The sequence below is a fragment of the Vigna unguiculata genome, chromosome 1 (genome assembly GCF_037176805.1).
Source record: "Vigna unguiculata cultivar grain cowpea cultivar isolate G323 ecotype 2 chromosome 1, ASM3717680v1, whole genome shotgun sequence".
Lineage (NCBI taxonomy): Eukaryota > Viridiplantae > Streptophyta > Magnoliopsida > Fabales > Fabaceae > Vigna > Vigna unguiculata.
In genome coordinates, this window is record NC_140792.1 from 47,912,166 (window position 1) to 47,938,631 (window position 26,466).

The 26,466-nt window shown below is 34.5% G+C and overlaps 3 protein-coding genes and 1 pseudogene across 5 annotated transcripts; 3 read left to right on the plus strand and 1 right to left on the minus strand.

Annotated features, from left to right (window-relative positions):
* Positions 1-4,092: 4,092 nt before the first annotated feature.
* Positions 4,093-4,789, plus strand: LOC114162189 (Pollen Ole e 1 allergen and extensin family protein). Its single transcript, XM_028045999.2, has 2 exons — positions 4,093-4,272; positions 4,372-4,789. Exons 1-2 carry the CDS (start codon positions 4,131-4,133, stop codon positions 4,701-4,703), a joined length of 474 nt encoding a protein of 157 aa, XP_027901800.1. The 5' UTR covers positions 4,093-4,130; the 3' UTR covers positions 4,704-4,789.
* Positions 4,790-5,791: 1,002 nt separating this feature from the next.
* Positions 5,792-13,050, minus strand: LOC114163673 (putative ETHYLENE INSENSITIVE 3-like 4 protein). The gene is made up of 2 exons (XM_085675540.1): positions 11,835-13,050; positions 5,792-6,181 (listed from the first exon to the last, which is right to left on the minus strand). The coding sequence occupies exons 1-2, from the start codon at positions 12,857-12,859 to the stop codon at positions 5,884-5,886; spliced, it is 1,323 nt and encodes a 440-aa protein (XP_085531666.1). The 5' UTR covers positions 12,860-13,050; the 3' UTR covers positions 5,792-5,883.
* Positions 13,051-17,270: 4,220 nt separating this feature from the next.
* LOC114177530 (protein ALTERED PHOSPHATE STARVATION RESPONSE 1-like) lies at positions 17,271-20,892 on the plus strand. Of its 2 annotated transcripts, none has more exons than XM_028062916.2 (5): positions 17,271-18,786; positions 18,900-18,983; positions 19,200-19,405; positions 19,810-20,033; positions 20,130-20,892. In XM_028062916.2, exons 1-5 carry the CDS (start codon positions 17,994-17,996, stop codon positions 20,713-20,715), a joined length of 1,893 nt encoding a protein of 630 aa, XP_027918717.1. In that variant the 5' UTR covers positions 17,271-17,993; the 3' UTR covers positions 20,716-20,892. The 2 variants fall into 2 exon arrangements, with proteins under 2 accessions (XP_027918717.1, XP_027918725.1); XM_028062924.2 differs by having other exon boundaries at positions 18,903-18,983.
* A 4,062-nt stretch (positions 20,893-24,954) lies between these two features.
* LOC114162677 (ethylene-responsive transcription factor ERF060 pseudogene) lies at positions 24,955-26,314 on the plus strand (annotated as a pseudogene). The gene has a single exon (XR_014996549.1). The product of XR_014996549.1 is annotated as an ethylene-responsive transcription factor ERF060 pseudogene (transcript).
* Positions 26,315-26,466: the final 152 nt, after the last annotated feature.

Here is a 26,466-nt window from a genome sequence, read left to right on the forward strand (position 1 = left end):
GATTTAGAAACACTGAGTCTAATTACAATTTCATCCAAATTATTTTATTTTGACTTCCTCAGTAGAATTTAAAATATGGATAAATAAAATTAACACTTCAACTTCAATTTTACAGGTACACATCACGTACAATAATGTAAATTATAATCATCACACACGTGTTTCTCTCTATATACAAAGTGAAATAAATAATATTTAATATCTATTTGGAATAGTACATGGATAAATTACCTGTAGAAATATTACTTTAAACAGAGATCTCAATCGTAATTAATAACTTAAAATCAGTTATATTAAACTCTAAAACAAAGAAAGAAGTATTGTACACTTGAACTCTAGATGGGTACATTCTTCTTGTTTTCAACAAATGTACACTTGAAAATTAAAGATTGAACTTTAGGTGAATTTTTTGAATCAATTATAATTTATTGAAGTTATTAATTTTTTCCTAGAACTTTGAACTTTAGGAATTGAAAAATTAAATTATGTGAATTTTTTCTAATGTCTGGGTTTTATTTTAACAGCTAAAATTTTAACAAAAAACGTGTTTAATTTATTTTAAATTAATATGTTGTAATTAAATTTCAAATAATTTTTTAATACTGTTTCCATATCTATAAGATAATGATTTCATAATTACACATGTTTTCAATTTTAATTAATATTCATTAAGAACCGAGTTTGACAAAGATACACATATTTAGAATTTATTAGAAGGGCAGCAAAAGTTTATTTTCTAAAAGTAGAGGGAAAGGTTTGTGATATATGCACCACTAATTTGATTTGCGATGCATGCCATTGATGCTTTGTTCTTCTTTTTCCATTTTTTTAAGCAAACAAAGTTGGTGCCTTCTGAACCGCAAATACAAAAGTGTGTCTCCTTCCACAAAAAATAAAAGTTTTCTGGGCACAAATAGAAGCCACCACTCTTTTTTTCTTTTTCTTTCATTTTTATATTCTTTTCTGTGTTATGATCTAGTAAGCAAGCATCATTCTCCTACCACAATTATTTCTTCTCACTCATGTACTATATTTTACGTATTCAAGTGGTTTTTGAGTTGTTCAGGAAGTACTTTTGTGATTTAAAAACTATTTTTATCATTTTAACTGTTAAAATTAAGAGTTTTTATTAGTAAGTCAAGTCTATACACCTTTTTTTTTTTATAATTTGCTAATAGATTTAGTAAGATTTTTAAAATTTTTATAAAAAAAAAGTCAACCATAAACTTTCATAACTAAACTGCTTCCAAGTTCCAAAACTAAATTGAACTTAGATGGAAAATGTGAAGTGTTTGCAATGAGTTGCAAATGAAGCAGTGTATACATACTACAAGAAGTTTAGATTAATGAGTTAATTTAGATAAGAAGTAGCGATCACATCAGAGATTTTGAGCACTGCATATCATTGGCCTAAATTGGCAACATTTTTTGGATGCTTTCAGGTCTTAAAATTTCATGAGAGATGATAATGATGAAGAAAGCTTACACAAAAGCAGAGGCAACAAAGGATGATTTGCGTAGGTTACTGGATCACTGCCAAATAAAACAAAGAAACAAACAATAGTGGATTCAAATATTTTGAACATCGGAGATCAACAAGGAAACAGATTTTTTAAAGCAATGGAAATGACATTTCACCTGTTTAACCAATACAATGCTTCTAAAAACTGCACAATAAATTATCTCTTGTAAGTACTCATGCATGTGACTACACCAGTACTTTTTTTTTTTTTTTAAATTACGAATAAAGTAGTAGCTGTATATGAACTACCCAGAAGATGCTGAGTCAGGTTTTCTCAGAAGTGGAAAAACATGAGGATTAAGATGATTAACACGCTATTAATCACTGTGATCAATTTAACAGAGCAATGGTATCACCAACTAGGAGAACAAAATGCATTCCAAAAGGAAAATTTCAAACATTGAGACCAGAATCACATGGTGTAACGTAATAAGTTGATTTTCCTATAAATTCACACAAGTGCAAGTGAGTACTAGCTAAAGGAAACAGTGAAACAAAACTAACTTATAATTGGAAAGTTTAGTTTGTTGAGAAAGAAAAAATGCAAGGATTTTGTTGCTTAATTATACAGATGATGTTTCTATGTCAGAGAAACAGTAATATTATAGAGATGGTCCTTAATTATAAACAATGGATGCTAGTGGTTTAATACATGTGACTCATAATGAAGTTCTGAATTCACTGCTTCAATTATTTGGCTTTTCTACCAACTCTGTGCTTCAATTATTTGGCTTCAATTATGCACAGTGTTCAGACTTTAAGTAAAATTTTGTGTATTGCGCATAAAGCAACGGTGCATGCTTCAATTATATACTTTGATGTTATCAAATATACTCTTGGATTGGGCTTTAATGGAGTGTAAAAGATAGAAAAAAAAAAGTCATTTTATTTGTAGTGATGTTATTTACAATATATTTTTCTTAGCTTAATTACAGTTTTTGGTACATCGAATGAATTTGGATTGAATTGGTGACTCATCAAAATTTGTTGTTAATTGGGTTTTGCCTTATTCATGGTCACTTATTTCGGCCGAAATGTCTTTGTGGTTGTAGAACTTAATCAAAGATATTGATAGATACACGTAATTATTAGGTACTCAATTAATAAATATTTTAATAGAGAAATACTATGAAATAGAGAAGATAGAAATAGTGAAAATTTTAGTACAAATTATCGATAAATTTAATTAGATGGATAAGATTGGCTTGAGTTTAAACACGAAGAAGCTTAATTAATTATTGTCTTTGTGTTTTCTGGAAACGAAGGACTGAATGATCTATGGGCTATTAAGGTCCAGAAGAGAGTAATCCGCGGTGATAGGACATTGTTGGGCCGAGATAGCTTATTGGGCTGAAATGATTAATCCGATAGTAGCCACTATTTTTAGAGGCTGTTGCTGTTTCTTGCTCCCTATCAATATTCTTCCTGCACCCCATTATAGTTTTAGGAAAAAAAAAATGGAATAGGTGGAGTCCAGATTCTTTACTAGTTTTTTTTTTTTTGTTATTCTCTGCTGAGCATTAAAAATACACTATATTGATATTTTAAATATCTTTTTAATATATTTTAAAATGTCAAAATTAGTGGTAATCAGTGTATTATGAAGGCACAGTATAGAGGTATTGAGGAATAGCACAAAAAAAGAAAACCAACAGAGAATCCAAATTTAAATAGGTGTGGGTGAATGTTTTCTGGAAAAGTGGGTGACTGCCTTTCCAAGTGGATTTTAATTATTTTTAAGAGAATCATTGTAGGGACGAGAAAAATAAAGAATAATTGTTATCTTCTTTATAATTTGCATAAAACAAAAATAAATTATACCCTCTGTTTCACAATAAGTAGGGTATAAGAAATAAATTTCATTCAAATTTGTTAATATAAATATCATTTATCATTTTCACTTACACTTCTAATAATTAGAATGATGAACAATATAAACTACAAATGGATTATTGATAAAAGTTTAGCTTCATAAATTTCTTGCTATCTACATATATTTTTATTTTATTTTTACTTTTTTTCCATCTCTACGATGGCACTTACTTAACTTTTTTTGTTCCACTAATAAAGAATTTTAAAGTATAACTGAATCTAGTTTTGTGATAGTAGCTATAGAAAAACACAGTAGCATGAGAGAAAGTTGAGAGAATCTGCATAGAGAGGGAAAGTGCGAAGAAAGTAATTAGAGTGGAGGCACATGTTTGCTTGGCTATGAATCCTGTGTCCCACAAATAATGTTCACTAATTAATACCCAACGTTATAGTAAACTAGTAATATTGGGAGATCAAAGCCACACCACAACACAGTTGAACAAATCTCATCTTAATCTCCCTTCATTCTTTTGGGGAATGCATGTGCTGGTTATTGTTCTTTAGAAGGCAAAAACTTCAACTTCTACCAGTACTTAAGCAAATCTTAATCATATAAGGAACGAAATGCACGGAGAAGGAGCATGTGAGAGTAAATACTAGGAGACATGATTCACTTGTTATGGCGCACATGACGCGTGCACCGAAAAACGTATTCAGAAAAGCTCAAGTCTTGGCAGTATAAGAAACTCGCGCATGCTTCTCCTTCCATTACATTCTCACTATTACTTACAGAGTCATGGCAACGAGGGTGCTGTTGTTGATGGCCCTCGCACTCTTTATCTTCCCCGTTGCTACAGCAACATTACATGTCAAAGGTTCCGTTTACTGTGATACTTGCCGTGCTGGATTCGAAACCAATGTCACCTTTTACATTGAAGGTACAATACATCGTTAACAATATAACATTATAGGCTAACATATATTTGCTGTGTAATGATGTTTGTATGTTGCATATGCATGTGACCCTTGTTAATCAGGTGCAAGGGTTGGAATTCAGTGCAAAGAAAGGAAGAGCTTGAAGGTAGCTTTCTACACGGAGGGTGTGACGGATTCGACGGGGACATATCACATCGAGGTTGAAAATGACCATGGCGACCATATTTGCGAATGCATGCTTGTTAAAAGCCCTATTAAATGGTGTAGTACCCCAGATTCTGGGCGTGACAGATCCAGCATAGTCCTAACCCACTACAAAAATGGCATAGTCAACCATCTTCACTACGCTAATGCCATGGGTTACCTCAGGGACCAACCCTTGCCTCAATGCCACAATCTGCTTAAATACTACTTGGCAGACTCCGATTTTTGATCAAAATCTATATCATTTACAAGAACAACTTGTTCTTTGTTTCGTGCATTAATTAATTAACTAAACAAGTTTATTTCTGTTGTTAAGTATTTGTTGACATCGATCGAGCGCCATTAAGTTTTAGTTACTACTTAGTCTTGCTTCATGTTTGTAATTAGGCCACTTAATTTTCGCACTCTAGTGATTGGTTGCTGTATTGTCTCGAGTTTTATTTTACTGGCAATAAAAGCATTTCAACAACAAAAGAAAAAAAGATACAGACAATACATGGTTTCAGGAGAAAGAGTAGTCAATAAAAAATTGTAGGTGTAACATGTTTTTCAGTTTTCCTAATGATTAAGTTTTCTTGAAATAAACTCGTACCAGTGTCTCTCTTTGATTTATCTGTTAATTTTCATTACGGACATAAAGATCTCCCACAAATTTGTCAAAAGATAAATTCACTAAATTGAAATCACGAATACTTTTAATAAACTATTCGTCTAAAAACTTCTTGTTTCTTGTAAATAGGGGTTAACAAAGTGAAGCAGAATATCGATGACAATGAGATTCATAAAATCACACAATTTCCAAGGATTCGCAACCATGCGCCGCAAGTCAATGTCCCATGCATCTATTCACCACCGCCTATGCAATTTTCTTCTTCCGAATCAAATTGTAGTATTTATTAAGATATCTTAATTTTGACCAGTTTATCTTGTTTTGACAATCAAATATGGTAAACTGGAGTATAAATTATGAAACTGCTGAGTTGCAGTAAAACAATTAACTGTAACTAATAAAACTGTCAGAATTTGTTAAAATTTAAGGTAACTTAGAAAACATACTCCCTGTTAGATAATGACACTTTTTCTTGTCACATCAGTAAATTTATTCACTTTTTATGGATTACAATTAACGTGTTGTTATAGTGCAAAGAAATTGGATATCTAGAAGGCATCAACAAGGGTTTTAGTTTTGGTAAGATGGATCTTCCCTAAAAATTTATTGACTTTTTATGAATTACAATTAACGTGTTCGCATGTGTGTTCAGATTGTTGACAACTTATTACACTGAAAAGCTTTTTCAGTAAAAAGAAACAAACACATGGCAAGTAATGCATCTCTCGTCTTATTGATGATAAGAATAACACTCATGATCTCAGTACAAATAAATCAAAAAGCATCAAAACACAAGTTTCTATGGCAGGTCCCAAATTGAGGTTGCATCCTCTTGATCAAAGTCCTGGTTATCTTTCACTAATATCTCCAGTGCAGCTTGCAGTTCAAGATTTTCAACACCATTAAGCCAGTAACAAACGTCATCTTCCAATGTTCCACTCCCACCAGCAGCCTCCAGCACCTTCGCATCATTCTGAATAGCCAAATTCATCCAATCATCTAAACTCGTGATTGGTGATGCTTCATTGGAGAGATAACGATGAAAAGGAACTTGGCTATCCTCTGTGCGGTAGGCACACAGAGCTTCATGGTCCAACCTCATGTTCTTATCCAAAAACCCCATAGACAATAACAAACAATATACCAAACTTGCAATAACAAACAATAACAAACAATATACCACATAATGCAGACAATAACAAACAATATACCAGAGAATGCAGCGGATATAATTTCCCCTAACTTGCAAGAATCTATGAGGAGCAATAATCAAAGAGCAGCAATAATAAACCACCAAAAGCACAAATAAAGGCACCAAGATTTTTAACGTGGAAAACCCCTCAAATCAAGGGTAAAAACCACGAGTCGTCCAGACCAAAGAAATAGCTTCACTATGATCAACAAGAGTACAAAAGAGTCTTAATCAATAGCACAAATTAGTGCCAACACCCAACCAAATAACAAAGCAACAAAGCTTTCAAATAGAGAAGAACAAGAGAGGAAAACCTCTACAAATCACTGCTGCAGTGCGAAATTAATATCTCCCAACTCAGACCTCGTATCAAAGATCCGACCGGTCAGAATGAAGAGCAATGAGTTCCGAACCTGCTGTAAAAATTTCAGCCCGATCCAACGGTGAACGAATCCGCAGCGCCGAATTTACTGCGACAGCTCTATGAAAAACGTGAACAGAATTTTCCCTCTACCTCTCCCTCTATGTGTTAGGGCTTTCAGTGTATTCTAACTCTATTGTTCTGCCTCTCTCTTTATTTTATAGCCTCCTCTCCACTAGGTTTAAGTGAGACATGGGCTTCTCAAATTTTGGGCCTTTTCTCCACATAGGAAGGGAGCCCAATACCCAACAAATCTCCCCCTCACAACTATGTGGAGATAACCGCCAAACCGGCGATCTCACAACAAACTTCAAACTTTCCTCTTGGCAATGCTTTAGTCATCATATCAGCACCATTATCATCTGTATGAACCTTTTTCAACTCCAACAACTTAGCATCCAAAGCATCACGTATCCAATGATACCTCACATCAATATGTTTGGATCTAGAATGAAAAGTTGGATTCTTATCAAGATGGATAGCACTTTGGCTATCAACAAACAATGAATAGTTATCTTGCCTAAAACCAAGCTCCTGCAAGAATTTCTTCAACCATAACACCTCCTTGCATGCTTCAGTAATAGCAATGAACTCTGCTTCTGTAGTAGACAACGCTACACACCTTTGTAGTCTTGATTGCCAAGCCACAGCTCCCCCTGCAAACTTTATCAAATAGCCCGAAGTGGACTTTCTGGAATCAATATCCCCAGCCAAATCTGAGTCTGAGTAACCCATCAAAGTAGGTTTATCACCTCCAAAACAAAGCTTCATATCAACTGTACCATGAAGATACCTCAAAATCCATTTCACAGCATTCCAATGCTCTCTACCTGGGTTTGACAAAAATCGACTAACTGTACCAACAACATGTGCAATATCTGGTCTTGTACACACCATCGCATACATCAAACTGCCCACCGCAGATGCATAAGGAACTCTACTCATATTGGTCTTCTCAACTTCATTTGAAGGACTCTGTTTAACACTCAGTTTAAAATGAGTAGCAAGAGGAGTACTCACAGCTTTAGCATTTTCCATCTGGAATCTCTGCAACACCTTCCTAATGTATTGCTCTTGTGATAGATAAATCTTCTTTTCTCTCCTATCACGTGAGATATGTATGCCAAGAATCCTTTTAGCAGCTCCCAAGTCTTTCATGGCAAAAGACTCGCCAAGTGTCTTCTTTAACCTGTCAATTTTGGAAATATCTTTTCCAACAATAAGCATGTCATCAACATATAATAACAGGATAATAAAGTCATCATTAGAAAAACTTTTAACAAAGACACAATGATCAGAAGTAGTCTTCATGTAACCCTGCTCACACATAAAAGACTCAAACTTCTTATACCACTGCCTTGGAGCCTGCTTCAAACCGTATAGACTCTTCCTTAGTCTACACACATATTCTTCCTTGCCTTTAACAAGAAAACCATCAGGTTGCTTCATGTATATCTCTTCCTCCAAATTACCATGAAGGAAAGCTGTCTTCACATCCATCTGCTCAACCTCCAAATCAAGAGTAGCAGCTAAACTTAGCACAGTTCTGATGGATGACATTTTCACCACAGGTGAGAAAATCTCATTGAAATCAACACCCTTTTTCTGTCTGAAACCTTTCACCACTAATCTGGCCTTGTACCTTGGAAGTGTAGAATTTGAATCTTGTTTCACCCTGAAAATCCACCTAGTTTCCAATGCCCTTTTGCCCTTAGGCAATTTCACCAAGTCGTAAGTGTGATTATCATGCAAAGATTTCATCTCATCTTGCATTGCATCCAGCCACTGTTTCTTCTCTTCACTATCCAAAGCCTCTTCAAAACACTCAGGTTCTCCACCGTCAGTCAAGGTTATGTACTCATCACAGGAATACCTTGTAGAAGGTTGTTTTTGTCTATTAGACCTCCTGAGTTGGACTTGAGGTGATTCAGGTATATCACCAAGATCGTCATCATCATCATGTTCCTCTTGAGCATCATCAATTGGAACCTCTACTCCACTTCCAAACTGTCGATCATCAACATCACCATGTTGCTCATTGTCTTGAGCTTCCGTTTCAACATTCTCCAAATTGTGAGTGGGCAACCTCATCGGATTACCATCAGTGAGATTACTGTCTTTCTCGGGTGTGGTCTTCTTCACCTTATCAATGTCTTCAATGGTCTGATCTTCCATGAATTGTACATCACGGCTTCTAACAAGCTTCTTCTCAACAGGATCATAAAACCTGTAGCCAAATTCATCCTCACCATAGCCAATAAAGATACATTGCCTTGTCTTTTTATCTAACTTGGATCTTTCATCCTTAGGAACATGAACAAATGCCCTGCAACCAAAGACACGCAAATGATCATATCTAACATTCTTACCAAACCAAATTTTGTCTGGCACCTCAATATTCAAAGCAACTGCGGGACTGAGATTAATAACATGCACAGCTGCAAGCAATGCCTCTCCCCAAAAGTGCTTAGGCAACTTTGCTTCTGAAAGCATACATGTAACCCTTTCAGCCAAGGTCCTGTTCATCCTCTCCGCTAGACCATTCAACTGAGGAGTTTTAGGAGGAGTCTTCTCGTGTCTAATACCATGCTGCCTGCAATAAACATCAAAAGGTCCACGGTACTCACCACCATTATCACTACGGATGCATTTCAGCTTCTTACCTGATTGCCTCTCAACCATAGCATGAAATTCCTTGAACTTTTCAAGTACTTGACCTTTCCGCTGAAGAGCATAGACCCATAGCTTCCTGGAACAATCATCAATAAAAGTAACAAAGTAAAGTGCACCACTAAATGACTTTACCTTTAATGGGCCACAAACGTCAGAATGCACCAATTCAAGCAATTCTGACTTCCTTGAGGGAGGATGCTTCTTAAAAGATACTCTGGTTTGTTTACCAGCCATGCAATGAGAACATTTCTCCAATTCTGCATTTCTCAATCCCATAAGCACATCCTTTTTAGCTAAGCAGTTAAGCCCTTTCTCACTTATATGACCAAGCCTCCGGTGCCACAAAGATGCCTCCATATACATAGCATTCACACTGTCTTTAGCAACCAAAGCTTTAGTCCAATACAATTTAGATTGTTTCTCCCCTCTGGCCATAACCAAGTTACCTTTAGTGAGCTTCCATTTACTAGAACCAAAGTGATTGTCATAACCACAATCATCAAGCAACTGCACAGAGATTAAATTAAAACGGACATCCGGAGCATGTTTGACTCCTTTAAGCAACAACTGCACTCCCATGTTGGTTTGCAGGCAAACATCACCAACACCAATCACTTTAGACTCACCATCATTACCCATCTTCAACACTCCAAAATCACCAGAAGTGTAAGATGTGAAGAACTCCTTCCTAGGTGTAACATGCAGTGTAGCACCACTATCAATAATCCACATGCTCTCATCAGATACAAGATTAACGGACTCAAAGTCACGAAGAAGAACAAGATCACCATCTGTAGCAGTAGTGACACGATCATCATCATCATGATCATTCTCTCTCTGTTTGCCCTTCTTGTCTTTGTTCTCCTTTTTCCACTTAAAACAGTATTTCTGAATGTGTCCAGTTTTATGACAAAAATGGCACTCTAAATTCTTGTATCTTGACTTGGACTTGCTCCTACTCTTCTCTCTACCACCTTTATGTTCCTTTTTCTGACTTCTCCCCCTAGCTTCTGTAACAAGCATCTCAGACTGAGATGAAGAACCATGTGCCTTCCTTCTCATCTCTTCATTAAGAGCACCGCTCTTTGCCATCTGAAAAGAAACAACACCATTCGAGGCAGAGTTCGTAATTGAAACCCGAAATACCTCCCAAGACTCTGGTAGAGTATTAAGCAACCATAATCCCATAACTTCGTCATCAAACTTTATGCCCATTCCTGACAATTGATCTAGGAGCCCTTGAAACTCATTTAAGTGATCAGAAATAGAAGAATTCTCCCTGTACCTCAAATTCATCAAGCAATTTAACAAATACAATTTATTATTGCCCGACTTAGAAGCATACAAAGACTCAATCTTCTCCCACAAAGCTCTGGCATGTGTCTCATTAGCAATATGATTATAAACATTATCTTCAACATATTGCCGAATAAAACCACATACCTGTTGGTGCTCAAAGTCCCATTCTTCTTCAGACATAGAATCTGGCTTCTGTGTAGCAAAGACCGGAAGATGCAATTTCTTGACAAATAATAAATCTTTCATCTTGCCCTTCCACAAATGATAATTTGTACCATTCAAAGCAACCATCTTTGCATTTGCCTCCATCATTCAAGCAAGTAAATATAGCCCAACCAAGAGCTCTGATGCCACTCTGATGGGGAAAACAATAACAAACAATATACCAGAGAATGCAGCGGATATAATTTCCCCTAACTTGCAAGAATCTATGAGGAGCAATAATCAAAGAGCAGCAATAATAAACCACCAAAAGCACAAATAAAGGCACCAAGATTTTTAACGTGGAAAACCCCTCAAATCAAGGGTAAAAACCACGAGTCGTCCAGACCAAAGAAATAGCTTCACTATGATCAACAAGAGTACAAAAGAGTCTTAATCAATAGCACAAATTAGTGCCAACACCCAACCAAATAACAAAGCAACAAAGCTTTCAAATAGAGAAGAACAAGAGAGGAAAACCTCTACAAATCACTGCTGCAGTGCGAAATTAATATCTCCCAACTCAGACCTCGTATCAAAGATCCGACCGGTCAGAATGAAGAGCAATGAGTTCCGAACCTGCTGTAAAAATTTCAGCCCGATCCAACGGTGAACGAATCCGCAGCGCCGAATTTACTGCGACAGCTCTATGAAAAACGTGAACAGAATTTTCCCTCTACCTCTCCCTCTATGTGTTAGGGCTTTCAGTGTATTCTAACTCTATTGTTCTGCCTCTCTCTTTATTTTATAGCCTCCTCTCCACTAGGTTTAAGTGAGACATGGGCTTCTCAAATTTTGGGCCTTTTCTCCACATAGGAAGGGAGCCCAATACCCAACATTCTGAATAGCCAAATTCATCCAATCATCTAAACTCGTGATTGGTGATGCTTCATTGGAGAGATAACGATGAAAAGGAACTTGGCTATCCTCTGTGCGGTAGGCACACAGAGCTTCATGGTCCAACCTCATGTTCTTATCCAAAAACCCCATAGACAACTCGCTCTGCGGACACTCAACGTTTTGACATGGATATAGCTTATCATCCTCGCTTGCACTCCCAAAAGAGTACTTCCTCTTCAAAAGTTGAGCAGAGCAAGAAGCTTCTCCTCCCTCTTCATGGTTCTCAACATCTTCCTCTGAGAGAGATATTTTGAGGCACTTATCAGTCATTCCTAGTAAAACCTCTTCTTGGTTCATGACTTTGGACCAAGTTGCACTATCCTTCGCTGTCATCTTATCTTGCAAGGTCTTCGACTGAGTCACCAACCTTCTCAGTTTATCAAAATCAGGTGATATGTGTTTGATAATTGCAGCCAGAACAGAAACTTTCCAGGCCTTTTTCAGGTCATGGGGCTTTCTATAAGGTGGTGGGCCATGTTCTTGGGCCAGAAGGCCCTGCTCACCCCACCAAACCTCCTCCCCAGTGGGCCACCAAGGGGGAGATAAGCCTCTCTCCAGAGGGAACTTTCTCTGTGGAGGGACACAGTGTTGCAGGAGAGCAGATAAGAGAGAACCTAAGGTAGAGTCTTGCAGGTCTTGGAGGAGGTGAATATAAGAAGTTATATCCATCTCATCTTTTTCAAAGAGTGGCAGGTAATTTGATATTGCAGTGGGGGCGCTATGGTCAAAGCGGATTTGGTCCTTCCACCACTCGCGCAAGCTGTCGGAGGAACCAGACACGGGCTTTCCCTTTTCTGGGACGATGCCATAAACAAAACCTTGGGCGTTGCAGACTTCCATGATCTTCACCATGTACTTGAGGACCGAGTCTTGTGCTCTTGACATCTTCTTCCTTCTCGACGCCTCCAATTTTGCTTCCTTGTCTGGCTCTTGTTTCTCACGCTTCTCCTTCAGCTTCTGTAGCAGAATCCTATCCTTCCACATGCGTTTCTTCAGCTGGTCATAGTCGATGCTCTCTTCCTCGTTCTCTTCTTCGGTGATTTCCTCTTGCACCATGTAGGGCGCAATTTCTTCGTTGATCAACACCATTGTTGTTGTTGTTGTTGTTTGAAGTTTGGTTCAGCAGATGAGGTTAATATGAGGGTTGCAGCATTAGCATGGAATGCTGGAGGGGAATTTATAGGCATAGATATATGGCGGTGGTGGGAGGGAAAGGGAATTGGATTAAGGTTATGGGAAGAAAAGTCAAGAATATTAATAAATGAGAAAAAGGGTGGCATTACCAAGATGAAGGTGAATGATAAAGTGTGGCCAGTGATCTAAAGAAAAGGTGGAAGTGCTGCCGTGTGTCCAGAGAAGGCATGGGTAGTTTTGCTGCATGGCTTCTGAGTTTTCAACAACACTGCTTGTGACACATAGGACCTTGTCTCTCACCAAGTAGCATGATGTCAATGTGTGGTTTGGTTATTTTAATCTATACAACTCTAACACCATTTTCCTTTTCGGTTTGGGCTTATGACCTCTTGTTTGATGAAAGGACAAAAGTTATATTTTGAGACTCACGAAGGCCCGTTTTTTTGTCAAGTGGTCCACGTTTTTCATTTTTATTTCGCACATGTTAGTCAAAAATCAGATTCCAACATCTTATGTATCGTTGAAACAGTTGATTTAGTATTTTTGTTTGTAGCATATTTTTTTTCTATTTACTGAAATTTATATCAAGCATAGCATCCTCCTATCCCCGTCTTTTACTCTTTACTATTGCGATCCTATTTGCATGGTGTAAACAAAGAAAGTTCAGTCTTTCATTGAATTTTTCAGTGGGTTTGAAAGGTTTTGTTCATTAATTTGTAGGCTTAATTGTAGTAATGATGAGGTGGATACAAAAAGAGATGATCACAAATTTTTGAAACAGAGAGTTTAGTCTTTTTTAACAGAAAGAAGAATTCTCTTTTATACTTGTATTTTTTGGGTGATTGAGTTTTGCATATCTGAGTCTAATGTCAAAGTCTTTTTTCTCCATTTGGATTCTCATTTATTACGCTCTGAATCTGGTCCACAAAACAAATCTCGTAGTCACACTGATGGTGAACGACCCAACGATGTAATGCCCTTTAATCCCTTAATCTGCGATACACCCATCCCTAAACTTGCTTGTTTATATATTTTAAATGAAAAATGATTTTTTAAAAATTAAAATTTGGCAGTTTTTTCGAGATGACATTTTCTAAATAAAATCATACCTGAAACCATATCAGAATTTATGTTGAAGAAATTTTATTCTCTAGGGATTATCTCATTATATTTCCTTTAGATATACCAATACTAATTAATTCATATAAAACATCATCATATCACTTCTAATTTAAAATCTTAAATTTTTTTAATGTAATTTTCATTTCTAATCCAATAATGAACTTTCAATTCATAAATTTTTAACAAATTTTTCCGTATATTCACTATTATTTTCCTTGAAAATAGCAATACAACACCAAAATTGGGATTCTCAATACCAATATTACATTTAGTATAACAAAATCCTGCGTAAGAATGGCAACGGGGCGAGTTTCGCTATCTCATGTCCAATTCTGTAAAAAAATTCATCACCATTTTCATACCCAAACTCAACGGGTATCAAAGTTTTATATCATTCTCATTCCTACTGGATAACGAGTATAATCTCGTACCCATATCCATACCCGTTTCCCTACTACTTCAATATAAATTTTAATTAATTTTTATAAAATAATAAAAAGTTACGGTAAATGAAACATAATATTATCAAATATTAAATATTAGGAGAATGGTTGTTTCTTAGATATCAAATACTTTGAAATAAATTATAATTGTTTATATTTTATATTAGAATACCAAATAAAATTTCATGAAAACTAAAACATTTATTAAATTTGCAAACTGCAAACCATTAATAAAATTTGAAAATATTTTTAAAAAATTTTGAAGGAAAACAAATATTCAAATTAAAATATATTTTAAATATTTGTTTACATCAATTTTTTAAATTCTAATGAATCTCTTTTTTTTATACACTAATAAAAATGATAATACTTCACTTAATCAAAATGACGCAAATAACAAATAATAAACATAATAATAAAATTTTAATATGATATTGTATCTTTTGAATTCCAATATATGTTGGATGGTGATAAAAAAAATATTCATGGCAAATTACATTAAATTTTGATATTGTAGTAAATAAAAGTTATTTATACAATAATTGTGAAAAAATTACACTATGATTGATGTAATGAGTTAGAAAATAAAAAATAATTAGATAAAATATATTGAAATAGTATTTTACATGATGAAAATAAAAAACAAATAAAAATATTAAAAAATTAACAAATTAACAAATATGTGTCTTAGAAACAATTTGAGAAACTATTGAAAGAAATTGCACAAAGAAAAATAAATGTATAATTAAGGGTATGATAAGATGAAAAATACCTTAGACATCTAAGAACACTTTTCAAATATCAACATATATACTCAATGATTGATAAATAATTATTTTAGCGAAACAAAAGAGTTTTTCAAATAAAACAAAAATTAATAAAAATAAGTAAAGAATTTTTTTTTATATTACCTAGTAAATGAAAGGTTTATGCTATAAAACACTTAAATTGAGAGTATTAAACATACTCATGTGAAAGAAAAATATACAATAAATAAAAATATTAAAAAATAATAGAAATATTCAAATATGAGACATAATTTTTTTTTTAATTAAGATACATCATTTTAACATAATTACATAAATGTTATGATAAGATAAAAAATATATTGGAGATGCTAATGAATTTCATGACAAACCAAATAATTAGAAGAAATAAAAAATTGAATATATATATATATATATAGGGTTACTTAATTAATTGTGAATATTTTAATAATTTAAATTATGACGGAGATATGGCGGAGACGAGTATTATGGTGGAGATATGTACATCCCTATAACCATCTCCACACCCAATTGAAACAGTCGGAGATTTTCCATACTCATACTCATACCCATATCCATACTCATACTCATATCCATACTTATATCCAGTCAATACAGGAATTCCCTGTCAAAATACTTACGGGACATATTTATTTGTCATCTCTATGTAAGAGTTGTCATAAACATTATGCTCGTTTAATGACCGTTACTATTGACTAAAATAATACTATGGACAATTATGAACATGATTATTGACATTAAAGTATTTCCAACCATGCTTATTCCAAATAATCATGAGAGTCTCCAAACCTATGAGTAGACCCTATCCTCCAGATTTATAGTTCAAATTTTCATTTATTTTCATATTTTTTATTCTTTCATATACATATATATATATATATATATATATATATATATGATTGTTTGATTATCATATTAATAAATATAAAATTCTGGAATAAAACGTATTATTTTAAATTTGAATTTTACATAATTGTTTTTTTTTTTTTGCTATTTTAAAATCTTACCCTAAAGCTGGAGGGGCCTGGATGAAAATGTTATGGGAGAGATCCAATCCTTGGGTTTGGGTCAAGGAAAACTTATTTAGCCCATTTCACTATATTACACGTTAGGCAATTGCTTCAGTACATTAAAATTTCTCGTTGCACCTTATCAAAAGTTCTCGGAAAATTATTTCCGTAATAGGAATGGTAGGGTTGTCTTCCAGAAAAAAAGATTTCATATTCATTTAATGTGTTCGAGAGAATGATAGAGTGTTGGAGAAAAAATTTATATCTTGCCTTGAAATAATCTCAGGTCTACACAAAAATCTAAATTATTAAATACGTTTTTAACTTCGTTTGTTTATAAATTTAGACAGTTAATATTCTCATTAACCATTTAATTTATTCATTAATACTTTTTCTGTTATTGTTACACTCTCTATATCCTTTTAAGCTAAATCGAAATGAGAAACACAAAAGTTTAAACTTGATTACTGATAATCATAAAACAATAATTTTATTTCAATAATATATTATTTTTATTTATTAAGTATTAAGTATTATAAAAAAATTACATTCAAAATAAACTTAAAGTTTGCGCATACTTAATTTATCTGGTATTTTTTTCAAATGTGACTTTAACAGATTGACATATGACCAGAAAAAGACAAGTGACATTATTTATTGTTTTTTACCAAAACAATTATTTTATTTTATTCGTTGGAATTTGCTTCGCCAACTACAAATTGCGAAAGGGTGGCAAAGACTCTTGCCGACAATCTTAAATTCTACTCTTTTTGATTTGTTTGTTCTAAAAGATAACATACAAAATTAAAATATGATCAATATCTTCTTTTTTATAATTGGGAAACCATGTCTCTGCATTATATAACAATAAAAGTTAAAACTGAAAACAGAGGGAGAAAATCAAATAACACATCTAAGTTAAAGGGTAAAACTTCAATTGCGATGTAGAGTTAAAGAATAAATGTGTTTTTTCTTCTGACATTATTGGATTCTTATGTCTTTGTGCATTCTCCTTCTCCTGCTTTTTCTATCTTAATCAAGATGAACTGGAATGAATTACAAGATGTAATGTAAACAATGACACACAACACAAGACATTATGGCATTATCATTATTCAATAGATGTTGCACTAAGAACTATATAGATTCCTTTCACACACTACTATTAATTATTTGTTTGTGTTAGTTTCTTCGCCGCCCTTTTCATACCTGCACTCTTCTCCACTCAGCCTCTTCTCCAAAATCTTTGTGCCCTTCACCTTTTTATCCTTTTTTTGTAATAAAAATTTGGACTTTTGGACGCTGCATTTGATCACTTAACCCACTCACTCCTTCCTTCTCCTTCACTTCTAAACAAAGTTAAACCGTTACCTCCTCTGCTTTTGTCTCATCCCACTCAAAATCAACCCAACATTTTATTTTATAATATAATAATACGTACATCATCAACATTTACCTTTGTTTTCGCTACCTGGGTCCAAGGTTCTTGTCTAGTCCACTTTTTCTCCCCACCAACTGGATTTGAAGGAGAGTTCTTCCCGCTGCAGTGACATTGTACCACTCTGTGATCCACAAACAAGGGAAGTTGTTGTTGGTCAGAACAGAATTCACAAGTAAAACAGTATATGGTGAAGGGATTTCTGCAGTGCTTGAATCCTGCAAGATATCCCTCGTTGATTAATGATAAAAAGGTGTGTATAAGTGGGGGAGGAGCGCAGTTGTTGAAATGAAAATAGGTTGTGTGAACTCCAAAACTGAAAAAGATGGAGCCTTGCGTCTTTGCAAGGAACGAAAGATGTTGATCAAGGTGGCTATTGATTCCAGACATGCTTTTGCTGCAGCACACTTATCTTACATTCAATCTCTTCGAAACATTGGCGTTGCTCTTCGTCGATACGCTGAGGCAGAGATGCTGTTAGAGTCATCCCTTTCGATTTCAGATCACACACCATCTCTATCTACTTACCCTTCTCCATCTCCATCAGAGTCGCCATTGAACAATGAGAGTCACCATCACGTGAGTTACATGAAGACAGGTGGCAGTGAAGCTGTAAATGTCATGATCGATCCCCACGCTGAAAACCTTTGGGTCGATGAAGCCATTGAGAGTGATGCCTCTTGGGATTTCTTTGATGCTGCTGATAGTGCTAAGAGTTCTGAGTTTACGGTGCATGCTAGTCACTACAAGGATGAAGAAGAAACTGGTTCGTTCTTGGAAAATGACTATTGCAATTTGCCTGTGGAATGTTGTAGACAAAAGGGTGATGGAGAAATGAGGAAGTTAGAGTCATCGACTAATGTTGGTGTTGTTGGAAGGTCGAGCTCAAAGAACAGTAAGAATGTAGCTGTGAACACTGAGAGGGAAGATCCTTCTGAGTTCATCAGTCACAGGGCTAAAGATTTTCTTTCTAGCGTGAAGGTTATAAAGCATCGGTTTGTTCGAGCTTCTGAATCTGGTAGGGAGGTCTCGAGGCTATTGGAGGCAAACAAAATAAAGGTTGGATATTCTGAGCCAAAAGGTGCTTCTTACTTGCACTAATCTTGTTTATAGCTACTAAATTTCTTAGTATGAATCGTGCTTTTAATGTCTACAATATAGCTTGCCAAACTCTAAATACTATCCTTTTTATAGTAGGGAAGTCGCCTGCCACGATTTTTCTGGCGACTTTTATGTTTGCTTGCTTCAGTGAAAATGCTATACCTGCTATTTCCCAAGGTATGTTGAAATTCAGTTCTGTTCCTGAATGATTCTTTTGACAAACAATGATTTGTGCTGATTAACTTCTTCTGAAAGGCTAATCAGTTATGAACACTGCATAATCAATGGTTCGATTTTGTCATTTTTCTATGCAAAGTCAATTAAAGATGTAAAATTTAGCAATTTTATATTTACCCTCAAAATGGATGGACTGATATGTGCCTCTGTGTATAGAACCTGCACAAAAGATTATTAGTTGGAAGCGGACAGAATCTTCTCAATCAGCCTCGATGAGAAACCCTTTAGTTAAAACATCAGAGACATATATGGATGATAGTGGAAGTGACTTTGTTGAAGAACCCTGCATGATTTCTGGAAGCCATTCATGCACCCTTGAAAGATTGTATGCATGGGAGAGAAAACTTTATGATGAAGTAAAGGTAATTACACAATCAGCAAAAATCTGCTTCACATCACATGATATCGTAGTGTGCTATTTTACACTACAATCTTCTCTGTTTCCCTTTTATCACTCTTCATAAATCCGTTTTTTTTTTCAAACAGTAGATTTGAAAAGGTTTTCGAGAAGCATTAGATATAGCCGTTATTAACAATTAAGTGGTGGAAAGAAAGGAGTGTATTTGCAAGTATTCGAGAGTGTTCTGGATAATCTTATCTTGTTCTGTTCCTAGAATAAGCAGGTAGGTCTAGATGTCTGAATAACATTAACATTTTGTGTAGTCGCTCCTAATCTGGTTAAATGTATTGCACATCTAATTTTTCTGGTTTATATTCCTTATCTTATACTTGTGACTAAAGTGGCAATGGTGTCGTTTGTATGTAGGCAGGTGAATTCATAAGGAAGAAGTTTGATCGAAAATGTGATCAACTAAGGCATCAATTTGCAAAAGATGAAAGCAGCAGAGTGATTGACAAAACACGATCCATTGTGAAGGATCTGCATTCTCAGATAATAGTAGCTATTTATTCTGCAGATTTAATATCTAAACGAATTGAGATGATAAGAGATGAAGAATTGTTCCCACAACTTCTGGAATTTACTCAAGGGTAAGTCACAACTTTTTGATTTCGCTGAACCTTTAGCAGCATTGATAATTGTGTTAATTTGTACTAGTACTGGTTTATGGAAATTTGACAGTGCAGGTTGATGAGGATGTGGAAGGGTATGGTTGAATGCCATCATGCACAATACATTACTATGTCATTGGCTTATAATTCAAGGAGCTCAACGAGGGGCTTGGAAGGAGATAGAAGAAGAGAGATAATGGGTGAGGTACTAAAAGAACTTGAGTGCTTTGGTTTAAGCTTGCATAACTGGATCAATAGCCACACTTCATACATTGAATCTCTCAATGGATGGCTACAAAACTGTGTATTAGAACCAAGGGAACGTTCCAAGAACAGAAAGCCTTTCTCCCCTCGTCGTGCTTTGGCCCCACCAATATTTGTTCTCTCCCGAGATTGGTGTGCTGGGATTAAGGCTTTGCCCTATGAGGAACTAAGCCACGCAGTAAAGTGTTTTGTATCTAATTCAGTTGTTGCAAGCACTATTGATGACTCTTCACATTTGTGTTGCATACATGGAAGTTTAACCAAGCTTGTTCATCAACTCACTAAATTTTCTGAGGCATCATTGAAGATGTACGAGGATATCAGACAAAAAGTTGAAGCAGCTCAAACTGCGTATCACGGTTGCAAGTCCTTCAGGACTGCCAAAATTCGATCCTAAAATAGAAACGTCTCTTCCATCTTGCTGAAGATTAGTAGAAAATATGAGACAAAATGAGCAACTTCTTTCCTTTGTTGGTCTTGGTATTTTTTATCAGTTCTTCTTTGGCCATTTTTTCTTCATTCACATGATAAATTATTTATCTTCGCTACTTCAATTTCTTTGATTTTCCTAAAATTCCATAGATAATAACTGTGTTGAAAATGATCAAAGAACCTTAATTTGAAGATGTGACCTTGAGTCTGATACCAATCGTTAGGATGGAGCGTTTATCACTAGGCCAAAAACTATAGCAGTTAATCAGGACGCAACTTCTTTTACTTAAGAGTGTAACACAAGTTCAAGCATCATAATTTATTCGATTGACTCGGTCCACTTAATCTCTGATACCAATTGTTAGAATCGAACGTTTTCCACTAGACCAAAAACTAAGACAGTTAATCAGGACATAACTTCTTTTAGTTAAAAATGTAGAACAAGTCCAAACATCATAATTTATTCGATTATGACTCGATCCACTTAATCTTTATAATGACACAATTAATATCACTTACAAATTCTTGTACTGTGACCTGCATGGACTTAAATGCAATATTCTTTAAAAAGATTATGGCCGTCGCAATCCATCAATTTTCTGTTTTACGATGATCCTATATTTTCTGATCCACATATATAAAACAATAAAGGTAAAACTGAAGTACTGAACTACCATTACTTAGGTCCTGAGAATAAAAATGATCATGATTCAAAAGCTAATTTCTTCATCGTAACCACAGTTAACAACGTTGTAAAAACTGTGAGTTGATGTTGATGAATATCATTTAAATCGTACACGCCGCTTGTACTCGTATTTTGAACACCCCACGCAACTCTTAAATGAATGAAGCCCAGTGTCACATCAAGCATAACGACAGCACAATGACAAAAATAATTCAAATGTAGGACAAATTTAGACTCCGCTCTATTTTGGAATAAGATAACAAACAGAATAAATATGAAAACATAAAAAGGAAAGATGGAATGGGAAGAAAAATAGAAAGAATAAAAAATAGACTAATGGAAATAAAATAGATATATGTTGATAAATTACAAGAATTAAAAAATCTATACGTGTAGGTGTCTTATCTTTGATTAATTCTGGTATGATATTTCTGTCATGACTAAAAAAAATTAAAAAAATTAAAAGTTAATACGTGATATTTATTATTCACCATCTATTAATAATTTAAGCTGCGTTTCTAAAACAAAAAAATTAAATTGACCAAAATTTATAAAAATTAGTACTATTTTAAATAATTCAGAAAAATAAAGACTAAAATGTATGAAAATTGAAACCAATAATATATTTAAGAGTATTATATATAAAAGTATGTAATGTTGATAGATATAAAATAAAAGAAATGGTTTGACATTGAAACACTCCTCTAAATGGTGGCCAATGTGATTGCGTCCAACATCAGCTTTCAGCAAATGCAAAGCTTATCATTGGCGTCAACAATCCTTTTTAATTAAATAAATCCTATAATCTACCTTTAATCAGGATTCACCCATTCTCCATACATCTTAGTGTTTTGCTCCATCGTTGACCTTTATTATAAAATCTACCAAATTTGGTAGACTTCGTAAAGTCTATAATTAGTGCTCCAACTATTATGCACATTTATAAAACATATTTTTAAAACACAATTATAATAAAATGCCTATATCCATTTGTTTTACATATGATTTCCTGGTTTATTGTTTACATCATTAAGAAAAATACATCGGAACTTTGACAATGAAGAATGAAAAAAAAAAAACAGTTTAAAGCTATTTTTAGAATAATTTGATTTGTCTTCTCTATAATAGCCATGTATTGTTTCCTGATTCATATGTTGTTAATTAGGTTTTTCATAATGTAACCAATTGAAGACATTTTTGTAGCACATTCAGTTAGAAAATTAGAAGCACTCAGCACGATTCTGTGACTTGCATCTTACGCAACTTATTGCACACGCACACTGCTTTCAACGTTCATACGTTCAACCTGAGATTAGACTTCGTTTATTTATTTAAATAATGCCCATTATTTTCTTCTTCGTCCCTCATTCATCACAAAAACAAAAATATATTCATCTTATCATATTTCAACGCTCCTCCAACTCATAACCACTTCACAAACCCTACGTTGGATTCACTTTATAGTTAAATAATAAGTAGCTTAAATGGTAAAATACTATTTTATTTCAAGATCAATCTGACCATTATATTTTTATGATTCATTAATAATTATATTCTCTTTTACATTTAAAGAGATTAAATTAAATTTTTCGTTGTGTAAAATGTTACGTTATCCTTTTTCTTCGCATATTTAAGAGCCAAAATGTTTAATTCGAATACCCATACGCTAAATTGTTTTCATTTTCTAAACGTCCCTATAATTCTTTAATTTATTTTCCAAGCATATATAGTCACCCTCATCGTAGGCCTCAACAGAAATAGTGGTTAAAATTAACTTGACCAGTAGACTTCAATTTATGCAATTTATTTAATATTTAACGTTTGTTGGAGATGCAGTGAAACACTCAATCAAATACAATGACAATATAATGCTATTTGTTTTTTATAATGGTAAGAATACTTTCCTTGTGGCGACTCTAGTGGTACACCATAATATACCACTACGACCTACGTATTTCCAGTTCAAATGAAACTTTTCATGTTTCCTCACAGATAATAATAATTAAATTAAAATGAAGGATAAGATGCATATAATTATTAAACTTAGACTGTGCAAAATTTAATTCAGAGAAATAAACTACGCAGATATTTGTATGATTATGATTTAGAGTAAATATTATTAAAAGTCTCATATTAACTACAACGCATTAAATTAATACCATATACTATAATTGTAACAATTTATATGACTGTCAATTTTTATATTTTTTTTTCAAAATTTAACTGTTTCAATAATTTAAAAAGAAAAAATACACGTTTAATAGTATTTCTGAGAAGGAATTTATTTAATAATAAAAAAAACGAAATGGGTTGGTTTTCAGTGTGGCGCCGCATATGACGGTTCCTTCTCCATTTATCTGCACTGTCTATTCAGCAGCACCACCCTGTGGTATGGGCCACATCATAATCAAGTTTCAATACTTCAATAATAATAAACAAATAAATACCAGTACAACGTATTATCCCCACCTTTTCACCACTAATGTATTATAATATTGAAATCGATTATTTATAAAGAAAATTATTATTTTTTATTATAAATAAAACTGGTTTCTGTTTTAAAAAAATTTGAAAATAAAATACGTTAACTATAGTATATTATTTCAAAATGAGTTTTTTTTTTTAAAATACAATTTAATTTCGATATATCACTTCAAATTAAGTATATTTGACGTTGTTGTTGAATTATTTTTTTCTTCACATAGATGGAGAGCGAAGGTGTAACGTCTTATACTTTGAATAAAATCGTAATTGATGACAAACAGTGACAATAATAATAACATTATGATACCAAAAAAATTTAGTATTGATAATGACAAAAACGATAATATTAATAAAGTGATAATGTGGTGAAATAAAGACAAAATTTTAAATAAGTCTAATAGGGGTAGTCGTGATTGATATAACAATCCTAGTATCATGAGTTCTAAGGAGTTTTAGTTATTATAATAGGATAATGGTTGGTAACTAAAACAGAAATTATAAAAGTTGTGTAAGATTGAGAAAAAAAAAACAGATAATAAGTATAAAAATGTGATAATAATTTTAATAGAAAAATCTCCTGTTGTATGCGGGCAAATATGGACCCTGAACTAATTTTCATTTATAGTTAAAAAAAAAAAAAGTAGAGTGGAGATTGAAAATGTAAGCGTTTTGGATAGGGCCAATCCCATTAGAGAGTAGAAAGGACAAAAACCCTAATAAATAATACTAAAAGTTGACATTTCGAGGGTGCTACATACCACATGTTTCAGCTAACCTTAGCCCAATAATACACGGCCACGTGTAAAACAGCGCTATTCGGTGGAGGTGATATGTGTGTCCATGCTCATGTGATGCCGTGGACACGTGGCAGTCTTCCATAGGATGACCTTCATCGCAGAAAGGAATCATTGAAGTTGACGATGCAAGTAATTAGCCCTTAATTAAACAACAAAAGAAGGTTATTAGATTATATTAGATTTGAGAACGCACACCCAACCTGTGGGCGCCAACGATACTATATATAAACCCACAAAACACTCACCAAAGCGCAAGAGTGGAAGTACCAGTGAGATCACCCCAAAATCCGACTCATCCAAAACTTCTCTATCTTCATCGCGGTTTTCATTTTCAACTTCGCAAACTTTTTTATTCACTCCTTTTTCTTTAACAAAGCAAAACACTTCTTCTCTCTGTTTGTATTTTTTTCACTTGTTTCTTATTACAGAGCATGACAACAGTTATGGATATGTACGATAACAGTAGCATCGTGCTATCAGATTTCTTAGACCCATGCAATGATCAAGAGCTTATGAAAGCGCTTGAACCTTTCATGAAAACCGATTCCTCCATAACTTACCCTTCCTTATCTTCTCCAAACTTTTCCTCAGGCTATGACCAAAAGCCTCTAAACCAAGCTAGTTCCTTCAAACTCAACCAACTCACCCCATCTCAAACATTCCAGATTCAAGCCCAAATCCAGGTTACACGAGCCCAGTTCCTCAGCCCAAAGCCCGTTCCCATGAAGCAGGTGGGTGGTGGTCGTGTTGTTTCCAGGCCCACAAAGCTTTACCGTGGGGTGAGGCAGAGGCACTGGGGCAAGTGGGTGGCTGAGATCAGACTCCCCAAGAATCGCACTCGTCTCTGGCTTGGTACATTCGAAACCGCTGAAGAAGCAGCTTTGGCATACGACAACGCAGCGTTCAAACTCAGAGGAGAAAACGCGAGGCTCAACTTCCCTCATCTACGTCACCACGGACCAAGCGTCTACGGTGAGTTTGGGACCTACAAGCCTCTCCCCTCTGCAGTGGACGCCAAGCTCCAAGCCATTTGTCAAAGCTTGGCCGTCACCACACACAAGGAAGAAACAGCAACAACATCGGAGTTTGAGGATGTTAAGGTGGGGATTCAGACAGCATCCTCGCCCTTGACGGATGAATATTCCTCCTCCTCCTCCTCTTCTTCTTCTGCTGGCTCCTCTTCACCTGAATCCGATATCACTTTCTTGGATTTCTCGGATTCTTATGAAGCAATGGACAATCTTGGGTTGGACTTGGAGAAGTACCCTTCTGTGGAGATTGATTGGGCAGCTTTATCTGAGTCATCATAGTTATCACTGTTCTCTCTGTTGAATATTGGTTTAGGGTTTCCGTGCTTTTGTATTTAGGTTTTTTTTTTTGTGCGTCTTGGGCAGCCACTGCAATCAAACTTTTAACTGTTGCAGTTGCTTTAGTGCAGATAGGTGAGTCACAGTGGTCATGGTTTTCTTGGTCCGCTGGTGTTTTTTTATTCCTTGCGTGACCAGGGGAGCTTCTACTTCTCTTGTGTACTTCTTTCTTCTTCCAATGTAATTTAAGTTAAGTACCTTAGTAATACAAGATTTCGAACTTATTGTAAATTTACGATTTAAATGGTTTAGTTTTTTTTTTTCGTGATTTTCTTCTGAACTCTGGACGTAGTTTATCTGCATTTTCAATATACTGTCATAAATGATCGTTATATAACACCAATAAAACATCAATCTTATCTTGATGTTCAACTTTTTTATTT

Bases quoted from the DNA above. Each gene is read 5' to 3' on its own strand.
- LOC114162189 (XM_028045999.2), top strand. From the start codon at position 4,131: ATGGCAACGAGGGTGCTGTTGTTGATGGCCCTCGCACTCTTTATCTTC. The intron at 4,273-4,371 runs GTACAATACATC...CTTGTTAATCAG, and splicing joins TGTCACCTTTTACATTGAAG to GTGCAAGGGTTGGAATTCAG.
- LOC114163673 (XM_085675540.1), bottom strand. From the start codon at position 12,859: ATGGTGTTGATCAACGAAGAAATTGCGCCCTACATGGTGCAAGAGGAA. The intron at 6,182-11,834 runs GTTGGACCATGA...TAAGAACATGAG, and splicing joins TTTTTGGATAAGAACATGAG to GTTGGACCATGAAGCTCTGT.
- LOC114177530 (XM_028062916.2), top strand. From the start codon at position 17,994: ATGAAAATAGGTTGTGTGAACTCCAAAACTGAAAAAGATGGAGCCTTG. The intron at 18,787-18,899 runs GTGCTTCTTACT...TCCTTTTTATAG, and splicing joins TGGATATTCTGAGCCAAAAG to TAGGGAAGTCGCCTGCCACG. The intron at 19,406-19,809 runs GTAATTACACAA...GTTTGTATGTAG, and splicing joins AACTTTATGATGAAGTAAAG to GCAGGTGAATTCATAAGGAA.